This window comes from Chionomys nivalis, chromosome 19 (genome assembly GCF_950005125.1).
Source record: "Chionomys nivalis chromosome 19, mChiNiv1.1, whole genome shotgun sequence".
Lineage (NCBI taxonomy): Eukaryota > Metazoa > Chordata > Mammalia > Rodentia > Cricetidae > Chionomys > Chionomys nivalis.
Genome location: NC_080104.1, coordinates 34,073,024 through 34,092,471, shown reverse-complemented (window position 1 = coordinate 34,092,471; position 19,448 = coordinate 34,073,024). Strand labels below are relative to the sequence as shown.

The following is a 19,448-nucleotide window of genomic DNA, read 5'->3' as shown; positions in this document are numbered from 1 at the left end:
TCAGCTGCTCCGGGGACCCACACTTGTGTTCACCCTTCATGTGCCTGTGTGTTTGATAGCTTTGGGTACGTGGTTTTCCTCCATCTGTTTAGTCTCTGTGGCCACTCAGTCGACAGCTGTGCAAAGCCCTTCTGTAAAATACTGTAGGCCTTGCACGTGGCCTGTGCAAATGCCCAGATACCGTGCAGTACCTCCGGAGGACTTGTCACACCTAATACAGTGTCAGTGCCACGTAAATAACTGTCACACTGTACTGCCGAGGGAAGAATGCTGAGAAAAAAACATAGGAATTCGGTACAGAGAGAACTTTTTTTCTGAATATTTGATTGCTGGATGGTTGGACCCAAGGGTACGGATCCTGTGAACACTGAGGGCCGATGTGCCAGACGTATGTTTTTGCGGTGGTGCCACGCAGATTTGCCTCTATGGTTAACCTTTTCCTTCTCTGTTACATTTTTGTTTTGTGTTTGAGTGTGTGCTGCACACACACACTACTGACAACATGAGAGAGTCAGTTCTCTCCTGCATCATGTGGTCAGGCTTGATGAAAGTGCCTGTACCCTCCAAGCTGTCTGGCGGACCCCATCTCTGTGGTTCCTGTACCCTCCAAGCTGTCTGGTGGACCCCATCTCTGTGGTTCATCTTGACAGAGCAGAAATGATGACTGTCGTTATTCCTCATTTCCTTTGTGTGGTAGACAAGGCTTTCTGGGTCTCTGTTCCCTTTCATTCCAAATAGTTCAGTACTTAATGTGGACTCCCTTGTGGTGGAAACGAGCTGTTTATCAGGGAGCATGAAGACATTTCACTTCTTAATGCTGGTGGGCCTTAAACCCAGGCACATGCCAGCTAGGCGTGTGCTCTGACACTGAGCTACAAGCCCAGTCCTCTTGTCCGATGCTAATCTTCTGGGAGGGATTGTTCGGGACTGCTGGATTAGTCTGGGTACTTTTGTCCTCAGGAGTGCACTTCTACTACAGAGCCAATAGTCGTCGTCTATGTTTAGCTTGACCATAGCTCGAAAGACTTGGTAGTGACCTTGTGAGGTAGTCATTTGGATTTGTTGCTTTAAACAAGTTCAGCCTTACCACCTGAAGCTCAGAAGTTTGAGCCTGATGGGTTTTAGGCTTTGTGGGTCATGGCACTAGGTACAAAGGTGACCTTCGAGAAATAAGAGCCCATGGAAATTATGCTACAAAGAATTTCAGGTATCACTACACTTTGGTTTTGAGACTTAAGTGTCTATCCCGGCTGGTCTTGAGTTCCCTGTGTAGCCTAGGATGACCCTGAATTTCTAGTCCATATGCCTCTCCTTCCTGAGTGCTGGGGTTGCAGGTGTATACAGTCAGGGCTCTGCGTGATAGGTCGGCCCTCCACCAACTGAGCCATGCTCCACCTCTTTGGTTTTGTGTTTGTTTAGTTCTCTGTTTTTTTTTTAAAGATTTATTTATTTATTATGTATACAGTGTTCTGGGCACCAGATCTCATTATAGATAAGTGTGAGCCATCATGCGGTTGCTGGGAATTGAACTCAGGACCCCAGAAGAGCAGTCAGTGGTCTTAACCTCTGAGCCATCTCTCCAGCCCCCTAGTTCTCTGTTTTAATATTCCTATCCATCTTCTTCTTAGTTGAAGACATAGAAGCTGTGCTTTCTCCTGGGAGGGAGCTAGGTACTGCAGAACAAGAGATTCCTTGGCATGACTGTCAGCTGCATCTCATGTTTCTTTGTCTTTGATATATGAATTGGATGTCTGTAAGTCAAACACATGTGACCTGGAAAGAATCTGAAAGTTCTGAAATCCAGCGTTAGAGCGTGCTGAGTTTTGGGTTATCAGACTAGGGATGCTCAACCCATAAGATCTATGCAAACATCCCCTTTTTAAAAACACAAAAATTTGAGATACTTTATGTCTCAGTCATTTTACAGAGAGAATACTCAGCCTGCATTAAGTTCCCTCAAAGCTTTGCAGTCTAGTGTTTGGCAATAGGAAGTCTCTAAAGAAAATAAAGATATTGGGGCTGGAGAGGTGGCTCAGGTTAAGAGCACTGACTGCTCTTCCAGAGGTCCTGAGTTTAATTCCCAGCAATCACATGATGGCTCACAACCATTTTTAATGAGATCTGATGCCCTCTACTGGCCTATAGGATATATATAGGCAGAATACTGTATACATATAAATAAATAAATCTTTAAAAAAAAAGAAAATGAAGATTCCTTATTTCTCACACAGGCATTCCCTGAGCATCTTGGGAGTGCTCCACAAACGACAGTGTGTTCGGGAAGATTCCCGTCCCTTCTTGCTGTGTACATTTGTTTTAGACTGAATGTTAGGAGTAAGGCACCAAACCTCACTGTCCTTTTGGGTGAAATTCCAGGAAACTGCACATGATTTGGGTTGTCTTTGATAATGGGAGAGTTTCCTTTTAAGACAATCTCTCTTGTGATGGGCCCTGGGAACTCTGTTCTTTGGTTTTCTGATGCCCAGACCCAGATGCTTGCATACCTCCCTTTCCCCTTCAGTCTTCACAGCCACCTGAGGAGATTCGGTTTGAAAAGAAACAGCCTGGTGCCGCCATGCTTCTCTGCATCTCTGCAGTAGTTTGCTGTTGGAGTCCTTTTAGTTTAGCTTATAAAGAGCTCTCCAAAATGGAGGAGCCATGATGACAGGGCCCTGGGTGTTGGGTCATTTGCTCTTGTTGTCTGTCCATGTGTAAACACCTGCAGGCCTGTGAGTGTAGTCACATGGCCTTTGGCATAGGAGTCCTGCGTGCAGCCACACGTGTGCTGGCCGGCCTCCCTGGATGTGCGTTAGTGTTGTTGACGGAACAGAATCTAGAGTTTCCTAGGAGACAGCCTCTGAGTATGCCTATGGGGCATCTTGAAGAGGTAGGCTAAGGTGGGAAGATACTGAGTGATGCCCTTCTGACTGGGGCCCTGGACTGTGCAGGATGGAGAAAGCAGACTGTTATAGAAGTGGCAGTGTTGACTGTGTACATTTCACACCCAGGATTCAGGGAGTCCCCAAGTCTCCACCCACATTCTACCCTGGCCAGCAGTTGAGTGTCCAAGGGCCCATCATGGGTCCATGGACTCATGACCTAGGCAGGGTTCTGGTCTCCAGTTGCATCCCCACCTGCCAGTTACCTGGGAAGGAACTTTCTCTAACGTGAAAGGCTCTGGTTGCCTGCCCTTGGGGCAGTGCCCATCAGTAGCTTTTGTCATGGAGACCAGGCCTGTGGGTGTAAACAGGTGATGACTCAGGCTCCTTGGCACCCTGCCTAGAGGCAGATTTTAAAGTTTAGGAAAACAGTCTCCCCAGCTCAGAGCCAGAGAAGCTGGAATGCCTTTCCAGCTCTTTCCTTGATCCATTTTCACTTCCCTTCCCACATGACAGCTTTCCAGTGTGACCTTTAGGGGCAAAGGCCGAGGTTACTGAGTATCCATTGCCCGTCAGACTACCTTGGACCTATGGTCATTCCACTGAGACGTGGGTCCCTGGGTTGGAGCAGAAGCAGGCGCTGTGAGAGTGGGAGGAAGGGTGGTGCTTTGCCATCCTCCGTCAATCTGATGGAGGAGAGAGGAAAGCTGACTACTAGGCTTGGTACACCTGGCCCAGAGCTCCTCAGCACATCATCTCAGGGCTCAGGAGGCAGGCTGTGGTGGTGTGGAGGAGGATGCTGTTTGGGCGGTGGGAGAGCCGGGAATAAGCTGATCCTGAAATTTCCATACAGAGTGTTTATCCCAAAGTTAGGATCTGGTCCGATGTCCAGCCATTTTGTATGGAGGGCAGGACAGGGGAGCTCGGAGGGGAATGAGCCATAGCCTCTTCCAGTCTCTGGCAGGTTGAACAGTGGGATACAGTCAGTTGCACGTGGGAAGTACTTCCTTCCCAGTGGCTTCTGGAGAGTGTGTACTCAGTGGCAAGCTCCTGCCTCTATAGACCTTTTCGGCATTACCCCACAAAGTCATCCATCCTGTTTCCTGCTCCTCTTCCATTGCCCCCACCCACGCCTACTTCTCATCCATCCCATCAGAGCAGGCCCTATGCTGGGAACAGGAAGACAACTGGGAAAGTGGTAACCCCACCAGGCAAGAATAAGATCACTACCACAATTCTTGAGCCAAATTTGAAGCAAGCTTTATTAAATACTGGTCAGGCCCATAGCTGGGATTCCCAGAACATGTGGCTAAATTACATTGGTCATGGGCTTATAAAGGCAGAACCCTCAAGACTACAGACTTCCTGCCTTCACCCAGTCAGGGGCAAGCATACATCCTGACGTACTTCCTGCCTACATGTGAGCAAGCACACATCCTGGGCAGTCATTGCAGCCGTGCTTGTTCACAGAAGTGAAAACATGGGACTTGTTACCTTACACGTCTAGCCCTCAGTGTTTCAGGAAGTTATTCGTCCTTGGGCGAGTGGGGCTTACAGGTTAGAGCAATGGTTCTCAACCTTCCTAATGCTGTGACCTTTAACATAAGTTCTTCATGCTGTGGTGACCCTCGACCGTAAAACTATTTTCATTGCTACTTAACTAATTTTTCAACTGTTGTGAATTGTAATATAAATGTCTGTTTTCTGGTGGTCTTAAGCAATCCCTGTTGTTTGACACCCATGTTGAGAACCACGGGGTCAGAGGCATTTCTGTTTTATAGATCTCTTAAGCACAGTAATTTAAACTTAACACACAATGTTAGCCATCACAGAAGAGGCATCTTCCACCCCACAGACTGGGCTGCTCTGAGATTGTCTGCTGGTCAGCTCTGGGTCTCTCCGGGGCAGCACAGCTTAGAAGAACACACAGCAGGCAGCTTTTCCTGGAGAGCAGAGACCTCTGGGTCCTATGTTGCCTGATCTGCTCTCTTGGGGCCAGTGTGGATGATTGCCAGAGGCTCTCAGAAGCCACTTCTGCCAAAGCAAAGGGACCCCCACGGTGACCATGCTGGAGGAGAGCCTGACACAGGCCTTCATTTTTTTTCTCCACTTTGATTGAAGGCACAGAGTTGGGTTGTTATTCTGAACTTTAGAGTCCAGGAACAGTGTGGCCTCACACGGTAGAGGCTGCACTCCACAATGTGGGCGTTACCCACAGGACTGAGGGCGCTCTCTGGACTAGGGGTAACCATGTCCTGACAACCCCCTTGTCTCCTCAAGCAACAGTGATTCCTTCAGAGCTCCCTGCAGGACAGGAACTGAGGCAGTGATCAGCGGGACCACGCGTAGACCAGGACTGTGTATTTGTGTGAACCTGTCCTGGGCTTCCCTCTCCTTAACTCAGAAGCTTATGTTAATACACAGAAGATGGGCTTGGGGTTGCTGCACCCCTTTATCTACTCCTCTTTGCAATGTGGCCACATTGAATAATCTTCCTCTGCTTTTCCACACCGCTTGTTTCTTAGTTGGTGTGTCAGGATGGGAGGCTGAACTAAGGTTTTTGGGCTCTGGGAACTCAGGCTCTGGCCTTGACAATTCTGGTTATGTTTTGAGTGATTGCATATTTAAGAAGGGACTTTTATTTGTGGACTGAGACATTGAGGAGAAACCGTATCTGCCCTTTCAGCCTGTTCCTGTGTTGCTGATTCTTGCATTTCCCAAAGACCCATGGGTATGGGTCTTGGTAGCTACACAAGGCAGAGTCCCTGAAGTGAAGAGTCCCTGGTGAGGCAAGCTGAGAGCATAGGACCCACGTGACCCAGAAGGCGAGTCATGGTCAGTCAGGTGTTCTGTACTGGGCGTGACTAGAGAGCCACCAGTGCAAGCTAAGAAATAGCCAGGCTGGCCTAGCCTGTCACTCAGCCTGAGCACAGTGGCAGAGGGAGTGGGGGTTAGACTGTGAGTCCCAGGTGGAATTCTTCCGTAAGTTGTTCTAGAAGATTGATGGGAGAAGAGAGAGAAAAAAACCTGGTTCTGGAACATTGCTCTGATTTAGGAGGGATGGATTTAGTTTGAACTAAACAAATTCTGGATTTGGAGAGAAAACAATCTATTTTTTGTCTCTAAGTTTTGGAATTTAAGTTTCTAAGTTCCAGAAGTCTTAGTTTAATACAGGTGTCCGTGGAGTCTAGCTCTAGAGCCTTCTGAATTGAGTCTGCTGCTCCTGGGGCAGTGTCCATGCTCAGAGATGCTTCTTCAGCGGCTGCAGACCTGGGCTCGCTGTGGTATCCTGCATGTTCTTCATGACTGCTGTCCGCTGGTCTTTCTATAGAGGAAGCATTGGGAGGCCCTGTGCTAACTTTCTGTCAAGCCCTCCCACTAGATGGTTTGTTTTTCTAGATTCTAGCGCCTCTTGTCCTCACAACTGATTCTGCACTAAGGCCTCAGGCTCACAGCCCCCTCCTTCCCTGACACCAGCTAGGAATCAGAAAGAGCCTAAATTTGTAAGACAGTGCTACAGACTGTCCGTCAGTCATGTGGTAAAGCACCTCCCCCTTCCTCTAAGAAGGGCCCCTTACTCTGCCATGTTGGTCTATCCTCTCCTCAAAGCCCCTGCCACACTGCTGTCCACTTGTCCATCTATGACATTAGGTTTTTTGTTTTTGTTTTTGTTTTTGTTTTTTTTTTAATCTCACTGAAAAAGACAGTCCTCCCCAGTGTCACTCTTGAGTCTTTTCATCTGAGAGGCAAGTGGCCAAACACATCACCTGCGGCTGATGACAGTCCTCACATGGAGCCAGCTCTTACTACACAGGTCCCTGTTATCACCATAGCTGTACTGGAGTAATGGCTGGCCCCCAGATGTAAGGCATCTGTCAGCATGTGCCCCAACTCAAGCAGTAGTCTGTGTCTGCCCACACTCAGTGTATTTGAGCTTCATCCTCCTTGCCATGTGTGTCAGGACCCTCCTCCTGTCTTGTGGCTGAGTAGCAGCTATCCCATTAAAGGACAGGTGCCACATTTTATTTATTCTTCAGTTGATGGATATTTGGGTCACGTTTTGGTTACCATTACCATGTGACTTGTTAGCAGGTACACATGTCTCTTGCTTGTGTACCCCCAGGAGTAGAAGTTGTAGGTCAACGGTGAGTCTCCTTTAAGCTTGCGAGGCTGGTTTCCTACACGAACACATCATTTTACATGCCCACCAGCAATGTATGAAGGCTGATTCGCCACATCCTAGCCAACACTTAGAGAAATCAGACTTTCTGATGCTTAAATTCTTTTTTATATAATTTATGTACATTGGCATGTATGTCTGTGTGAGGGAGTCATGTCCCCTAAAACTGGAATTACAGACAATCATGAGATGCCCTGTGGTTGCTGGGAATTGAACCAGGGTCCTCTGGAAGAACAGTCAGTGCTCTTAACCTCTGAGTCATCTCTCCAGCCCCAATACTTAAATTTTTATGGTCATTCTTACCCAAACCAAACCAGCAATGCATGCTTATTTCTTTTTAAACATTTATTTTGTGCGTATGTGCTTTGCCTGCATGTATGTCTGTTTACCTGTATGCTTTGTGCTTGTGGGCGGGGTTTGGATCTCCCTGGAACTAGAATTAGAAAGTGTGGAACACCATGTGGGTGCTAGGAATGGAACCTGAGTCCTCTGGAAGAGCAACCAGTGCTTTTTACCCTCCAGGCCTTCTGTCCCGCCCCTGGGAATGTTTATCCTTATCCACAAGCTCAGGCGTTGATTTCTGTGTGGACTCAGTGTGTTCTGCTTGCAGTGTTTGCTCCGAGGGTTGGCTATGAACGTGGGACACAGAGGCTCTGGGGACACAGCAGCTGTCTGCACGCCCTTACTGTCAGGCTGGCCAGTGGGTGTTGAGGTTTTCTCTGTGAGCTCGTGTTCACTCCCCCCATTCTCTCCCCAGGGACCTGGAGGCCAGAGCACAGAATGAGTTCTTCCGAGCTTTCTTCAGGCTGCCGAGGAAGGAGAGGCTGCACGCTGTGGTAGACTGTTCCCTCTGGACACCCTTCAGCCGCTGCCACACGGCGGGGCGGATGTTCACCTCTGACAGCTACATCTGCTTTGCCAGCCGGGAGGATGGCTGCTGTAATGTTGTGCTCCCACTGAGAGAGGTAGAGCCAGGGGCTCACCCCCTGCTGCCTTGCTTTGTGCTCATGAAGCACCCTGTGCCATTTGAACCCAAGTGTTTGAGTCTGCTTTATGTTGCTCAAACAAAATACTCAAGGCCAGATAAACTTGTAGAGAAGGAGGTTAGCGCCTAAGAGTCTGGTGCTGTTTGGGCCCAAAATGGTGATACAGTGGCTGGAGACATCACATGGTGAGACAGAGAGCCAAGGCCAGTCCTGTTGCTGTTTACAGTGACCTACTTCGTGATAACTAACTGGGGTCTCGTGAAAACTGTGTTAATCCTTTCTGAGGGAAATGCCCCTAGTGACCCAACTACATCAACTAGGCCCTACCTCTTAATTGCGCCACTTCCTCTTAACACTGCTTCTTGGGGACTGAGCTTCAACTAGTGAACCTTTGGGGTCACGCTGAAACCACAGCATCTAAGATGCTTCTGTGAGGGGCCCTGGGGCCATAGGCCAGGGCCCTGTTGCCTAGAGATGGACCTCTGACTTTCCGAGGAGCAGGACCTGAACTGCCCGTTACTGGCGTGGCTGGCTACTAGTGTGGCTCTGGTTACTGGAGTGTCTGTGGTCCTTTCTGGTGCTGTTCTAGCAGCCTGAAATTTGCCCAGAAGGGCTGGGTAAAGAGTATTCTAACCTCCTCCTCATTGATGGAGCTACTGTTAAATTTAGTGCATGCCAGTAATTAAAGCTTTCCCAAGAGCTCCTAGAGATGCATTCTCCCCATTTAGCCCCCTCCCCAAGAAAGAAGCAACCTATAAGCTGTCTATTAGAAGTGTCGCCTTCAGGAACCAAATGGCAAATTCCTTGGCTTACGTATACTTCTAGAAGTTGAGCTAAAAATTTAAAATTAAGTGTGATTTGGGTCCCTTCGTACTGTAAAGTTTTATAAACCTTACTGGAGACCAGAGACCACTGTAGTTTATGTCCAGATGTGAACAGCTCAGTCCTTTGACTTCAGGCACCCCAGCCATGACAGCACCAAGACCCCAACACATGGGAACCTCTGGAGTCTGATGCCTCTGTCTATGTCCTTGCATGGTTCTCTCAGTGGCCCCTGGTCTCCGTGTTGTTCTTCTGTAGTTGGCATGTTCCTTCTAAACAGTCAGCTAAGAAAGCCAGGTCAGGTGTGGGCCTAGCTCTCTGGAGGCAGCGACAGGCAGATTTCTGTGAGTGCAAGGCCAGCCTGGTTTACACAGTGAGTTCCAGGCCAGCTAAGGCTACATAGTGAGCCCTATCTTCAAAGAAAAATCCAGAACATTGTCTTATCTGCTTTTTTCCTAGTGAGCTATGCATAACATAGCTTACCCTCTTGACCACTGTTAGCGGTGTATTTCATACCATCACACAACCAGCTCCACCATCGTCTCCAGTACTTCTTCATCTCCCCAGTTTAAAACTTTGTCCCTCTAAGACACTGTTGCCCCTCTAGGTCTCCCTCCCTCCCCTTGTGAATTTGACTATCCGAGATAGTTGAATAAATGGAATCCTACAGCATTTATCCCTTTTTTTTTTCCGCTTTAAAGTGTGCATGTGCGCCCACATGCACACATGAGCCTGCTTGCATTCAACCACAAGGCCAAAAGAGAGCATTAGCTGCCCTGGAGCTGGAATCACAGGCCGTTGTGAACCACCTGATATAGGTGCTGGGACCCAAAAAGTCCTCTGCAAGACCAGCACATGCTCTTAATTGCTGAACCATCTCTCCAGCTCCAATATCTATCTTTTTATGAGTGGTGTCTTCCAGATAGAGTTAACACCCTCAAGTTTCATCTATATTATAGCATGCATTGGTATTTCCTTTTGGAGGCTCATTAATCCTTCATTATCTGTACAAACCAGTTTACTTAGCCACTTAACCTGTGGCTAGAATCTTGGACTGCTGCCCCCTTGTGGTGATGTTGGGTATTGTGCCTAGCTCACTTTCTGGCCTTTGCTCAAGAGCTCTTCTTGCAAGTGATTTAGCCTTCTGCCTTGGGATATTGCGTAAGGGTGTGATCCTTTCTTGATGTACCTTGTGTGCCATCTCTGCTTCAGGTAGTAAGTATTGAGAAGATGGAGGACACGAGCCTGTTGCCCAACCCCATCATTGTCAGCATCCGCAGCAAGATGGCCTTCCAGTTCATCGAGCTCAAGGACAGAGAGAACCTGGTAGAGGGCCTCCTGGTGAGACTGAAGCAGGCCCACGCCAACCATCCCGTGCACTATGACAGCTCACCAAGTGACGACGGCATGGTAGGAGCCTTTACAGCGCTGGCTGGCTGTGACCTCCAGTGCCATGGTCTCTAAGAGGACTGTCTCGGAAGATGGGCCCCATGGGTGTGAGGACAGTGGCTGGAGACAGCTGTACCGTGGGTTAGTGTGATGTCACCTCTGATGCCCTGGTGTCCTGAGTTGGTGCCTGGGTTAGGAGGACTGATGGGGGAAACCTGTATGTTGGAGAGTTGACTATGTCTACGTCCTGCCCTGGGGTGGAGTTGATGTGACACCTCCCTCTGCGGGTCAGGGGAGTAATGTGACCCCCATAAGTGGGGGGTCACTTTGCAGGCACTTTGAAACAGGCATCACCCCATTTTCAAAGTTACAGGAACTAATACTCAGGTGGCTGTGATCTATTAAGAGATGATTTGTCATCCTAAGATTGGAGAGATGAGTTGGCCGAGGCATCATTAGCTGTGACTTCCATTAGAAAACGTCTTTTGGTTTATCTTTAAATTTTCATGTGCGTGTTCTGTATCATGTGAGTGTATGGTAGACATATGCACGGATGTGTGCATGGGTATATGGAGGAATCATCCTGGTCATTTTTCCACCTATTCATTGAGGCAGGCTCTCTGAGTCAAACTCCGAGTGCACTGATATGGCTAGTCTCACTAGTCAGCTTGCCCCAGGATCCCCTGTCTCTGTCTTCAGCTGCCACACTTACCCAGCAATAAATTTGAGTTCCAGATATCCAAACTCTTGTCCCCATGCTTGTGCTGCAGGTGTTCCCCAGCCCCCATTTTTTATTTTTCAAGAGTACACAATACTGTCTATACTCACGCTCTTTGCCTTGCAGACTTCATCTGTCTTTTATTCAACAAGCATGTGCAGTGACAAGTTTGGGGATCTTGAAATGGTATCTTCTCAAAATGGCGAAGAGAGAGAGAAGGAAAAGAGCCCACTGCCACACCCTGAGCCCCTGACTGTCTTCCAGCAGTCGGGCAGTCAGAGTCCTGACTCCCGCCTGGTGAGTGAGATGCCTCTGGGATGGGGGTTGCCCAGCTGTCTGCTCTCAGCTCCACAGGGTGAATGCGGGAGGCATTGTGGGAGTCACAGAACTGTCTTCGTTGTGGGGCTGCAAAGGAAATGGGATTCAAAGGGAGCACACAGACTCACTGGACACCGGACAGGGTGGAAACCGCAGCACCCCGCTGCTCTGCTCCAGGGAGATGTGAACCTGCTTGCCTCTTCTCCGACCTCCCAAGAGAGCGAGCATGCTCCTCTCTCCACTCACCAGTGCACACAGAGCACCTCAGACCGCACGCAGAGGGCCAGTACCCCAGAAGCTGTTGACTGAGTCCCCACAACACAGGGTCTTGGGAGTGGTTTGGCCTAGGCAGCTGGTGAGCTTCCAGTGTCACTTCTCTTATCTCTTTTTGTCCTGGGTACCAAGTGAAGGGCCTAAAAGGCAGTGGGAGCTGGCCCTTCTCTGTGTGGCCTGCATAGCTGGCAGTACTGCCCCTGTGGGGTTCCAGGTGTGCAATGAGCCTTTGTTTTGTTAGTCTGCGTGTGCTTCTTACATTGTTTTTTTTTTTTGCCCTTTACTGAACCTGAAGTTTGCATTTTGACCAGACTGGCAGAGCATCAAGTTTCCGAGACCCTGTCTCTACCCTTCCTCCAACACTGAAATCACTGGGTTTTTCTTGGGTGCTGGATTGAAACTGTGTACCCAGGCTTGCAGAACAAGCCCTCCGCACCCACTGATCCGTTTCCTCGGCCCCTATTTTTGTTTCCTGTATAGTTGTTCTTTTTTAACGTGGAAATATCTGAGGCAGAAGTCATGTAGTGAGTAGAGCTAGAACCGGACTCGGCTGGTAGGTAGGAAGCCACGCTGCAGCCACAGGCCCAGGGGTGGCCTTGAGCGCTCTTATCGGCCATGCTGCTTCCCAGCCACCCATGATCCTGGGTCAGTTGTCAGCGTGTTACAGTCCACACTCAATCTTCTCAGTTGCTTTACACAGTCTGTTCAGTCATTTCTTGTCTAAATGAAGGGGAATGCTAGACTATGGATATATTACTCACATTATTAGACAGCAATTATTACGAGTAATCATAAATATTTTATGAAAAGTCCTAATGTCGCTGACATGTGGATAGTTTCATAGGACTTTTAGAGAAATAGTGTCTCCCTTATTTCTGATGATGAGAATGGGGGCTGGAGAGGTGGCTCAGTAGTTAAAAGTGCTTGTTTTTCCACCGAGTTCCCATGGTGGTTCAGAACCATCCCTACCTCTAGTTCCGGGGGAGCCAACACCCTCTTCTGACCTCTCTGGGCACCAGACATGTATGTGGTGTGTGTAGGCAAAACACTTATATAAAACTTGTTAAATTCTTGAAGGTAATTTTTTGGGTCAGGTTTCAGTTTTCCCTTTGTCAGGAAATACAGGGCCCATCAGGTGCCTTTCATTCCCCTCCATCGCTGGGGTCGAGTGGTGTTTTAGCAGTTGGCTCTGCATCAGTGCCCCAAAGCCTTACCCCATTTCTCCACTGTACCTCTCTCTCCCATCCAGTTTGAGCTGCTCTAGGCCTTGGATGGACCAGTTCCTACTATGAACCTTGTGTCTTGTTTGCACAGATGTTGCAAGAGGCCCCTGAGGGTCTGACGCTCTGTGTTACTTGTCCGGCGTCCTTTATGCCCAGCAGAGGCACAGCCATGTTTTGCCGTGTGAACAGTTACCATTGCTCTTCCTGTCAGTCCCTGATAAACACAGACACTATTACACCAGTGCTATGTGTGGACGGGCTGCCTGGCCCGTTAACAGATGTTTCCCTTTCCAGTCCCGGGAGCAGATAAAAATCAGTCTGTGGAACGACCACTTTGTGGAGTACGGCAGGACCGTGTGTATGTTTCGCACTGAGAAGATCCGGAAGCTGGTGGCCATGGGGATCCCTGAGTCTTTACGTGGAAAGCTGTGGCTGCTTTTCTCAGGTAGGTCTTGGCATAGTCAAGCTTTTTGTGATCTTTGGAATAGACTCAGGAGCAGGCCTCCTGTGAGCAGTGCATGAAGATGAAGTCCTCTGTCTTCAGACTGTTTATGTAAATCCCCAGTGTGGACTTGGAAGCTGCTGCTATGTTGGTTATCTATGGTGTCTTCTTAGAAAACGTAAGGTCCAGGGCAGTGACCTCTTATCACTTAACCATGACTGGATGCTGTGGTGCACCTATAATTTCAGCTCTGGAGAGGCTGGGGTAGGATCGCAGGTTCTAAGCCTGCAAGATGGTCTCACCCCTTCTCCCACAAAAGATAAAAGATGTAAATAAAGCCTGCCAATAGTACTAAGAACTAAAAACAAAACAAAACAAACTCTCTAGCATTGCATAAAGTGTGGTAGCATATGCCTGGGATCCCAGCATTTGGGAAGTGGAGGCAGGAGGACCGGAAATTAAAGGCCAGCCTCAGATAGCATAATGAGTTCAAGGCAGCCTGGGCTATAAAGAACTACCCGGAAGTGATGTGTCTTATCGGCTGTGAGAGGTCATGCAGATGAACCAGAAAAGCTGTATTTGCAGAGTTGAATCCCCAGTGTTGTTTCTGTCACTGGAAATAAGGCACCCAGAGAGGTGTGGCTGTACTGCTGTCCTGTCTGCCGGTCAACACCATGTGAATCATCAGTGATGGCCTCATCCGGACTCAGTAGGATGGCAGTCCTTCTCCGTGCCTGCTGGGTACCATCCTGGAGTCTGACAGAGTGCTCACTGAGGGATGGCTGAGACATGGCCTTCAGAAGCTTCGCATTTAGGCTGAACCAGGACCAGGCTTCTCCCCACCCATGAGGGATGATTATGTCCTGCTAGGCAAGGGAAGGCCCTGCCATCTGTGGGAACTGAACCCCTGTCGGGTGCTGTGGGTACATAGTCAGGGGCTGCTTCCCCGTATGGGCCTTGCTGTGCTGTGGTCACTGGTGAGCCTCCAAGAAGCTGTGCCTGGGCAGCATCCTGTCCCCGTTCCCTTTTCCTCAGTGTCTGTCTGACTGTTGTGTTGCTTTGAAGAGACACCATGACCAAAGAACTCGTAAAATGAGCTGGATTGGCTTGCTTACAGCTTCAGAGGGTTCATCATGGCCGTCATGTTGGGGAGCCTGGCAGCAGAGAGACGGGCATGCTGCTGCTGCGGTAGCTGAGCGCTCACATGGAACCTGCATGTTGCAGGCAAAGAGTAGAGGGACAGGGACAAAGACAGACCAAGAGAATGACAGAGACACAGAGACAGAAACAAACTGGGCCTGACATGGGCTTTTGAAGTCCCAAAGCCAACCCCAGTGACATACTTACGCCAACAAGGCCACACCTCCTAGTCTTTCCTAAACTGTCCAGCTAGCCACGCTCTCAAATAGATGAGCCATCCTCACTCAAACCGCCACACGGGGGCGGAACCTTCCCTGCTCTTTCCTCACAGCCACCCTTGCTAGTGACCCTCATTGTCCCTTTTCTCCTCCTGGATCGGTTTGGTCCCATCCCTCTCCTGTCCAGGATTTCAGCTGTGTAGCAACCCACAGCCTCAGCTCTGTGTTCCTCCAAGCTTCTCCTATGGCCTAGCCCATGACTGCAGTGGGCCACCTTCCTGCTTCCCACTGTGCTCCAGCCACTGCCCATCAGAGACACAGCATGGAAGCCCCACCTTTAAAACCGTCAACGCCTTCTGTGTTTCTGAACTCACTGAAAAGCACTGTCCCCGAGAGTACCGCCTGTTAAATGCTGCGGGCTTCAGTCCTCGGGCCCCTCAACATGTGTGAACACACCCTTTAGGTGCTGGTTTGTTTTCACCTGGGTGAGAAACGTCCCGTTCCATGTGAGAAATGCCCTGTTACATGTGAGAAACGTCCCAGTACATGTGAATGCTGTTGTGATGATGGGATCACAGCTGCTCACTCAAGAGGAGAGTTGAGGCAGAGGGCTGTTTTGACAATACTCTCTAGAATTTAATCCTTATCCAATCTGAGACAGATTAGACACATTTCTGTTCCCTCTACCTTGTGTGTTCTGGGGCAGGCTGGCAAGTGGGCAGATTTCCTCACACCCACCAGTCATCTGTTCCTCAGTGCTACTGGCTCAGCTGGAAGCTGGGCCTTGGCTCTGGGGTGGTGGCCATCCTGCTCTGGGTTCCTGCCGGCTGCTGTGGGCTGCTCGCCAGTGGTTTGTTAGCCTTACTTAACCTGGGTCATGCTTTCTTGTGTGCTCTGACCAGAGATGCAGGACAATTTTTTGTGGAATTAACACATAAAAATTGTATGTGGACATGTGCATATCTGGGTGGCACAGTTTATTAAAAGCATATTAATAACTTGACTGCTTTGGGTGTGTGTTGTGGATTAAAAGCAGCATGGGCTCTGTCGTCGGGCTCCACCCTGATTTGTGAATGAACTTCTCCTTGCTCTTTCTGTATGATGCTATCCTTGCTCTTTCTGTATGATGCTATCCTTGCTCTTTCTGTATGATGCTATCCTTGCTCTTCCTGTATGACGCTATCCTTGCTCTTCCTGTATGATGCTATCCTTGCTCTTCCTGTATGACTTTATCCTTGTTCTTTCTGTATGATGCTATCCTTGCTCTTTCTGTATGACATTATTCTTGGAAAGCTGTTTCCCTTCGTGTCGTTATTCTTTGAACCTGGCCACCTGACAGAAGTGAAGTCTCAGAATGTTTTATGGCACATATTTACGTGCCCCTCACCTGTCGCGACACCGTCGTGATAAACCATGTTGTCTTGAAATGTTGCTCTCCAATCCTCAGACGCTGTGACGGACCTCGCCTCGCACCCTGGGTACTATGGAAATTTGGTGGAGCAGTCGCTAGGCAGATGCTGCCTGGTGACAGACGAGATAGAGCGGGACCTGCACCGTTCTCTGCCTGAGCACCCTGCCTTCCAGAACGAAACGGGTATTGCTGCCTTGAGGCGGGTGCTGACAGCCTATGCCCACCGGAACCCCAAGATTGGCTACTGCCAGGTGAAGTGGTGTGGATGGAGGCATGAGAACCCTGTGTTCAGTGATTGCCCCGGGTTTCTGCTCATTTCCAGCCATCTAGCTAAGCACCTCCCCAGAATCAATACAGCAAACTGCTGTCCAGTCAGCCATTCTTGCTGCTCATCTCCCCAGCACAGTGGAGACGGAGTGGGCTAATTAGTGCTGAGACCGATGCAGAAATAGTAGGACCGAAGCGGCAGTGTGTTTGTGGAGGACAGGGTGACCTGGGCCAGGCACTTTCCTGCTGGAAATGTGCGTAGAGAGTTCTTTGAGCTCTTCCCAGTGGGAGGATGCAGCCAGCAAGCACAAAGTGGAAGTCCAGGGAATTCAGACAACAATCTGGCAGAAGACTGGGTTAGAAGCTCTGACAGATAATAAGATTTAACTTGTCAGTGAATCAGCAAAGTCAATGGGTGAACAAAGTGTACGTGTGTCCATCTGCTGAGTGTACAGAAGACGGCTGTATTGACCAAGCCTAAAGCCGTGCCCCAGCTACCTGCAGCTCATTACTATTCCACTTCTGGGGGTTGTTCTGCTTGGGGAGTGCTGGGTCTTTCAGCTACTGACTCTTCTCCTGTGGGTTGCTTGGGCTTATTTCGTTTTGTAGTTCAGACCCAGGGCTTTGTGTAGGCCAGGGCAGTGCTTGTCCACCTCCAGCCCCTCAGTTGTGGGTTTTGAATGTTTGTGTGGCACTAGGTGGCCTGGACACTAACTGTCACTTCTGTGACCCTCTGTGCAGTCCATGAACATTCTGACCTCTGTGTTGCTGCTGTATGCCAAAGAGGAGGAAGCCTTTTGGCTGCTGGTTGCCGTCTGTGAGCGGATGCTGCCGGATTACTTCAACCACCGGGTGATCGGTAAACTGCCTGCCTTTCTCCTCCTCCATATGTGGGGAAGGTAGTCACCGTCAGCCCTGCCTCTGCTCCCCTTAGGCAGTCTGCGGGCATACGCATCGTTTAACTCAGAGGAAGTTCTCTGTATTGTAGCAATAGAGAAAAGCAGGTAATTCGGTGAAACACCTAATGAGTTTGCACTGAAAAAACAAGCACACTGAAATAGTTGAATATATAAGAGGGAAGGGAAAACCTCTAGGTCCAGGGAACAGATCAGTGTGAAACACCCGTGGCCTCGCATGGATGCTGTGGCCTGGAAAGGGAGTGGCATCCTCTGGGTTACCAAGCCAGCTTGTGCAGATATCCCCTTCCCCCAGAGGAGACCCTCACAGAAGGAGATTGTGAGAAAGGGTTTTTTTTTTCTTTCCTGTCTAGACTTACATTGTTCCGTTCTGTTTTGTGGTTGTTGCTATAAGGAAATATTTGGTGCTGGTTACTTAGAGACAGGTAGGTTTAGCTCGGTTTTGAAGGTTGAAGGGTACAATCCCTGCACAGTTGAGTTCTGGCGAGGGCTCCATAGTGGGAATGCTTGTTGAAGCATATTGGTCATATCTCTAACCAGGAAGCAGAGAGGTAAGGACACACCTGCTCCTTTTGTTTCAGTCTTTGCAGGAGAACTGTGTCTTGTCCCCCAAACCCAAGCACCTCTCATTAGGCCCTGCCTCCAAGTCATACCACCCTGGAAACCAAGTCTTACCCAAGACCCTCCAAGACTCGGCAAGATTCAGTCATATCCTAATCATAGCAGGGGTTTGGGGGGCCTAGAGCAGCACAGCCTGCACTGGTATGGATTAGATGTGGATGTGCACAATCTCATATCCCCACAACCTCCTAGTGGAGAAAGCAATGCATTGTTTTTGGTACTGTTCTTGGATGGTGGGAGGCTACTTCTTAGTAATCCAGAGGAGCCGTCAAAGTGGTTTAAAGTTAGGGTACCTGGGCATGGTGATGCACACCTTGAACCCTAGCACTTGGGAGGCAGACGGAGGTAGAGTTCTGTGAGTTCCAGGCCAACCAGGCCTACATAGAGAGACCCTGTATTAAAAAACAAAACAAAAAATCACAACTAAAATGGAGGTGTCAGGGCAGGCAAGATGACCCTGTCAATAAAGTGCTGTGTGTCGAGCCTTATGACCTGAGTGTGATCCCCCTGCCTCTGCCTCCTGAGTGCTAGGATTAAAGGTGTGTGCCACTGCCTGGCAAAGAAGGGGATTTTTAATGTTTTTAGTGGTTAGTACGTTTTATATCCTAATATAATTCTGTCTTGTTCCTATATTTTCTTCTAGAAGTTCTAAATTATGAGCGTTTGTCTTTAGGTCTATGGTTTGTTTTCAATGTGTTTTTCTATGTGTAAGGTAAGGTTAGGGGTTAGGACTCCCCTCTACCCCCCATTGATAACCAGTTGACTAAGCACTGTTTCTTTGGAAAGCTTGTCCTTACATTGAGTCAGCTGCTGAGAATTAGTGACCCAAACATATGTCCTCTTCTGGACTCAGATCTTGCTTCATGACATCATCTTACTAAGGTTTAGAGCAAGCTTACTTTCAGCCGCCCCAGAGAGCACGAGTCTTCCCCACCAGAGCTTCCTGCTCTCTTTGGCAGGGGCTCAGGTGGACCAGTCTGTCTTTGAGGAGCTCATCAAGGAGCACCTCCCAGAGCTGGCGGAGCACATGAACGACCTCTCGGCACTGGCGTCCATCTCTCTGTCCTGGTTCCTGACTCTGTTCCTCAGCATCATGCCCCTGGAGAGTGCTGTGAATGTGGTCGACTGCTTCTTCTACGACGGCATCAAGGCCATCTTCCAGCTGGGGCTAGCCGTGCTGGAAGCCAATGCGGAGGAGCTGTGCAGCAGCAAGGATGATGGGCAGGCCCTGATGATCCTCAGCAGGTGGGCTCTGCCTGCTTCCTCCTGTGGCTAGTGTGGGCAATGAAGTAGGTTGCGGCTGGGGCACTGGATGACCACAGAGGGAGGCCACAACATGTGTGCCACATCTGTGGAAGCTTTCTGTTCCACACTGCCCCTTGGCACCTGCCATTCTGTGGTCTCTCCAGAATGAGTGTCGTGTGGCACTACCAATGGGAGGCAAAGAAGGTTGCCATCTTCTCACACTCTTTCTGCTAAATAAGAGTTCAGGGAGAATAGGGCCCTACGTGCTTTTCTTCCAAGATGAAATGTCTTAATGCTACACACTGTTAAGAACTGAGGACTGACAGGAAATGCTGATGCATGTATAGGTAGCCAACTGGAAATGTCAGGTATAGGGCATCAGTTCTCAACCTGTGGGTC

At 49.2% G+C, this 19,448-nt stretch overlaps 1 protein-coding gene across 5 annotated transcripts in view; it reads left to right on the top strand.

Moving 5' to 3' along the window:
* Tbc1d8 (TBC1 domain family member 8) overlaps nucleotides 1-19,448 on the top strand; it is a 99,575-nt gene that overhangs the window by 68,346 nt on the left and 11,781 nt on the right. For all 5 annotated transcript variants that reach the window (XR_009058761.1, XM_057794474.1, XM_057794473.1 and 2 more), the window contains exons 6-12: nucleotides 7,817-8,024; nucleotides 10,080-10,277; nucleotides 11,101-11,271; nucleotides 13,083-13,233; nucleotides 16,036-16,250; nucleotides 17,008-17,125; nucleotides 18,764-19,049. Coding sequence is in view for 4 of the 5 variants with exons in the window: in XM_057794474.1 (XP_057650457.1) it covers nucleotides 7,817-8,024; nucleotides 10,080-10,277; nucleotides 11,101-11,271; nucleotides 13,083-13,233; nucleotides 16,036-16,250; nucleotides 17,008-17,125; nucleotides 18,764-19,049 (1,347 nt within the window). In the remaining variant the exon portion in view is untranslated. The remainder of the gene's footprint in view (nucleotides 1-7,816; nucleotides 8,025-10,079; nucleotides 10,278-11,100; nucleotides 11,272-13,082; nucleotides 13,234-16,035; nucleotides 16,251-17,007; nucleotides 17,126-18,763; nucleotides 19,050-19,448) is intronic.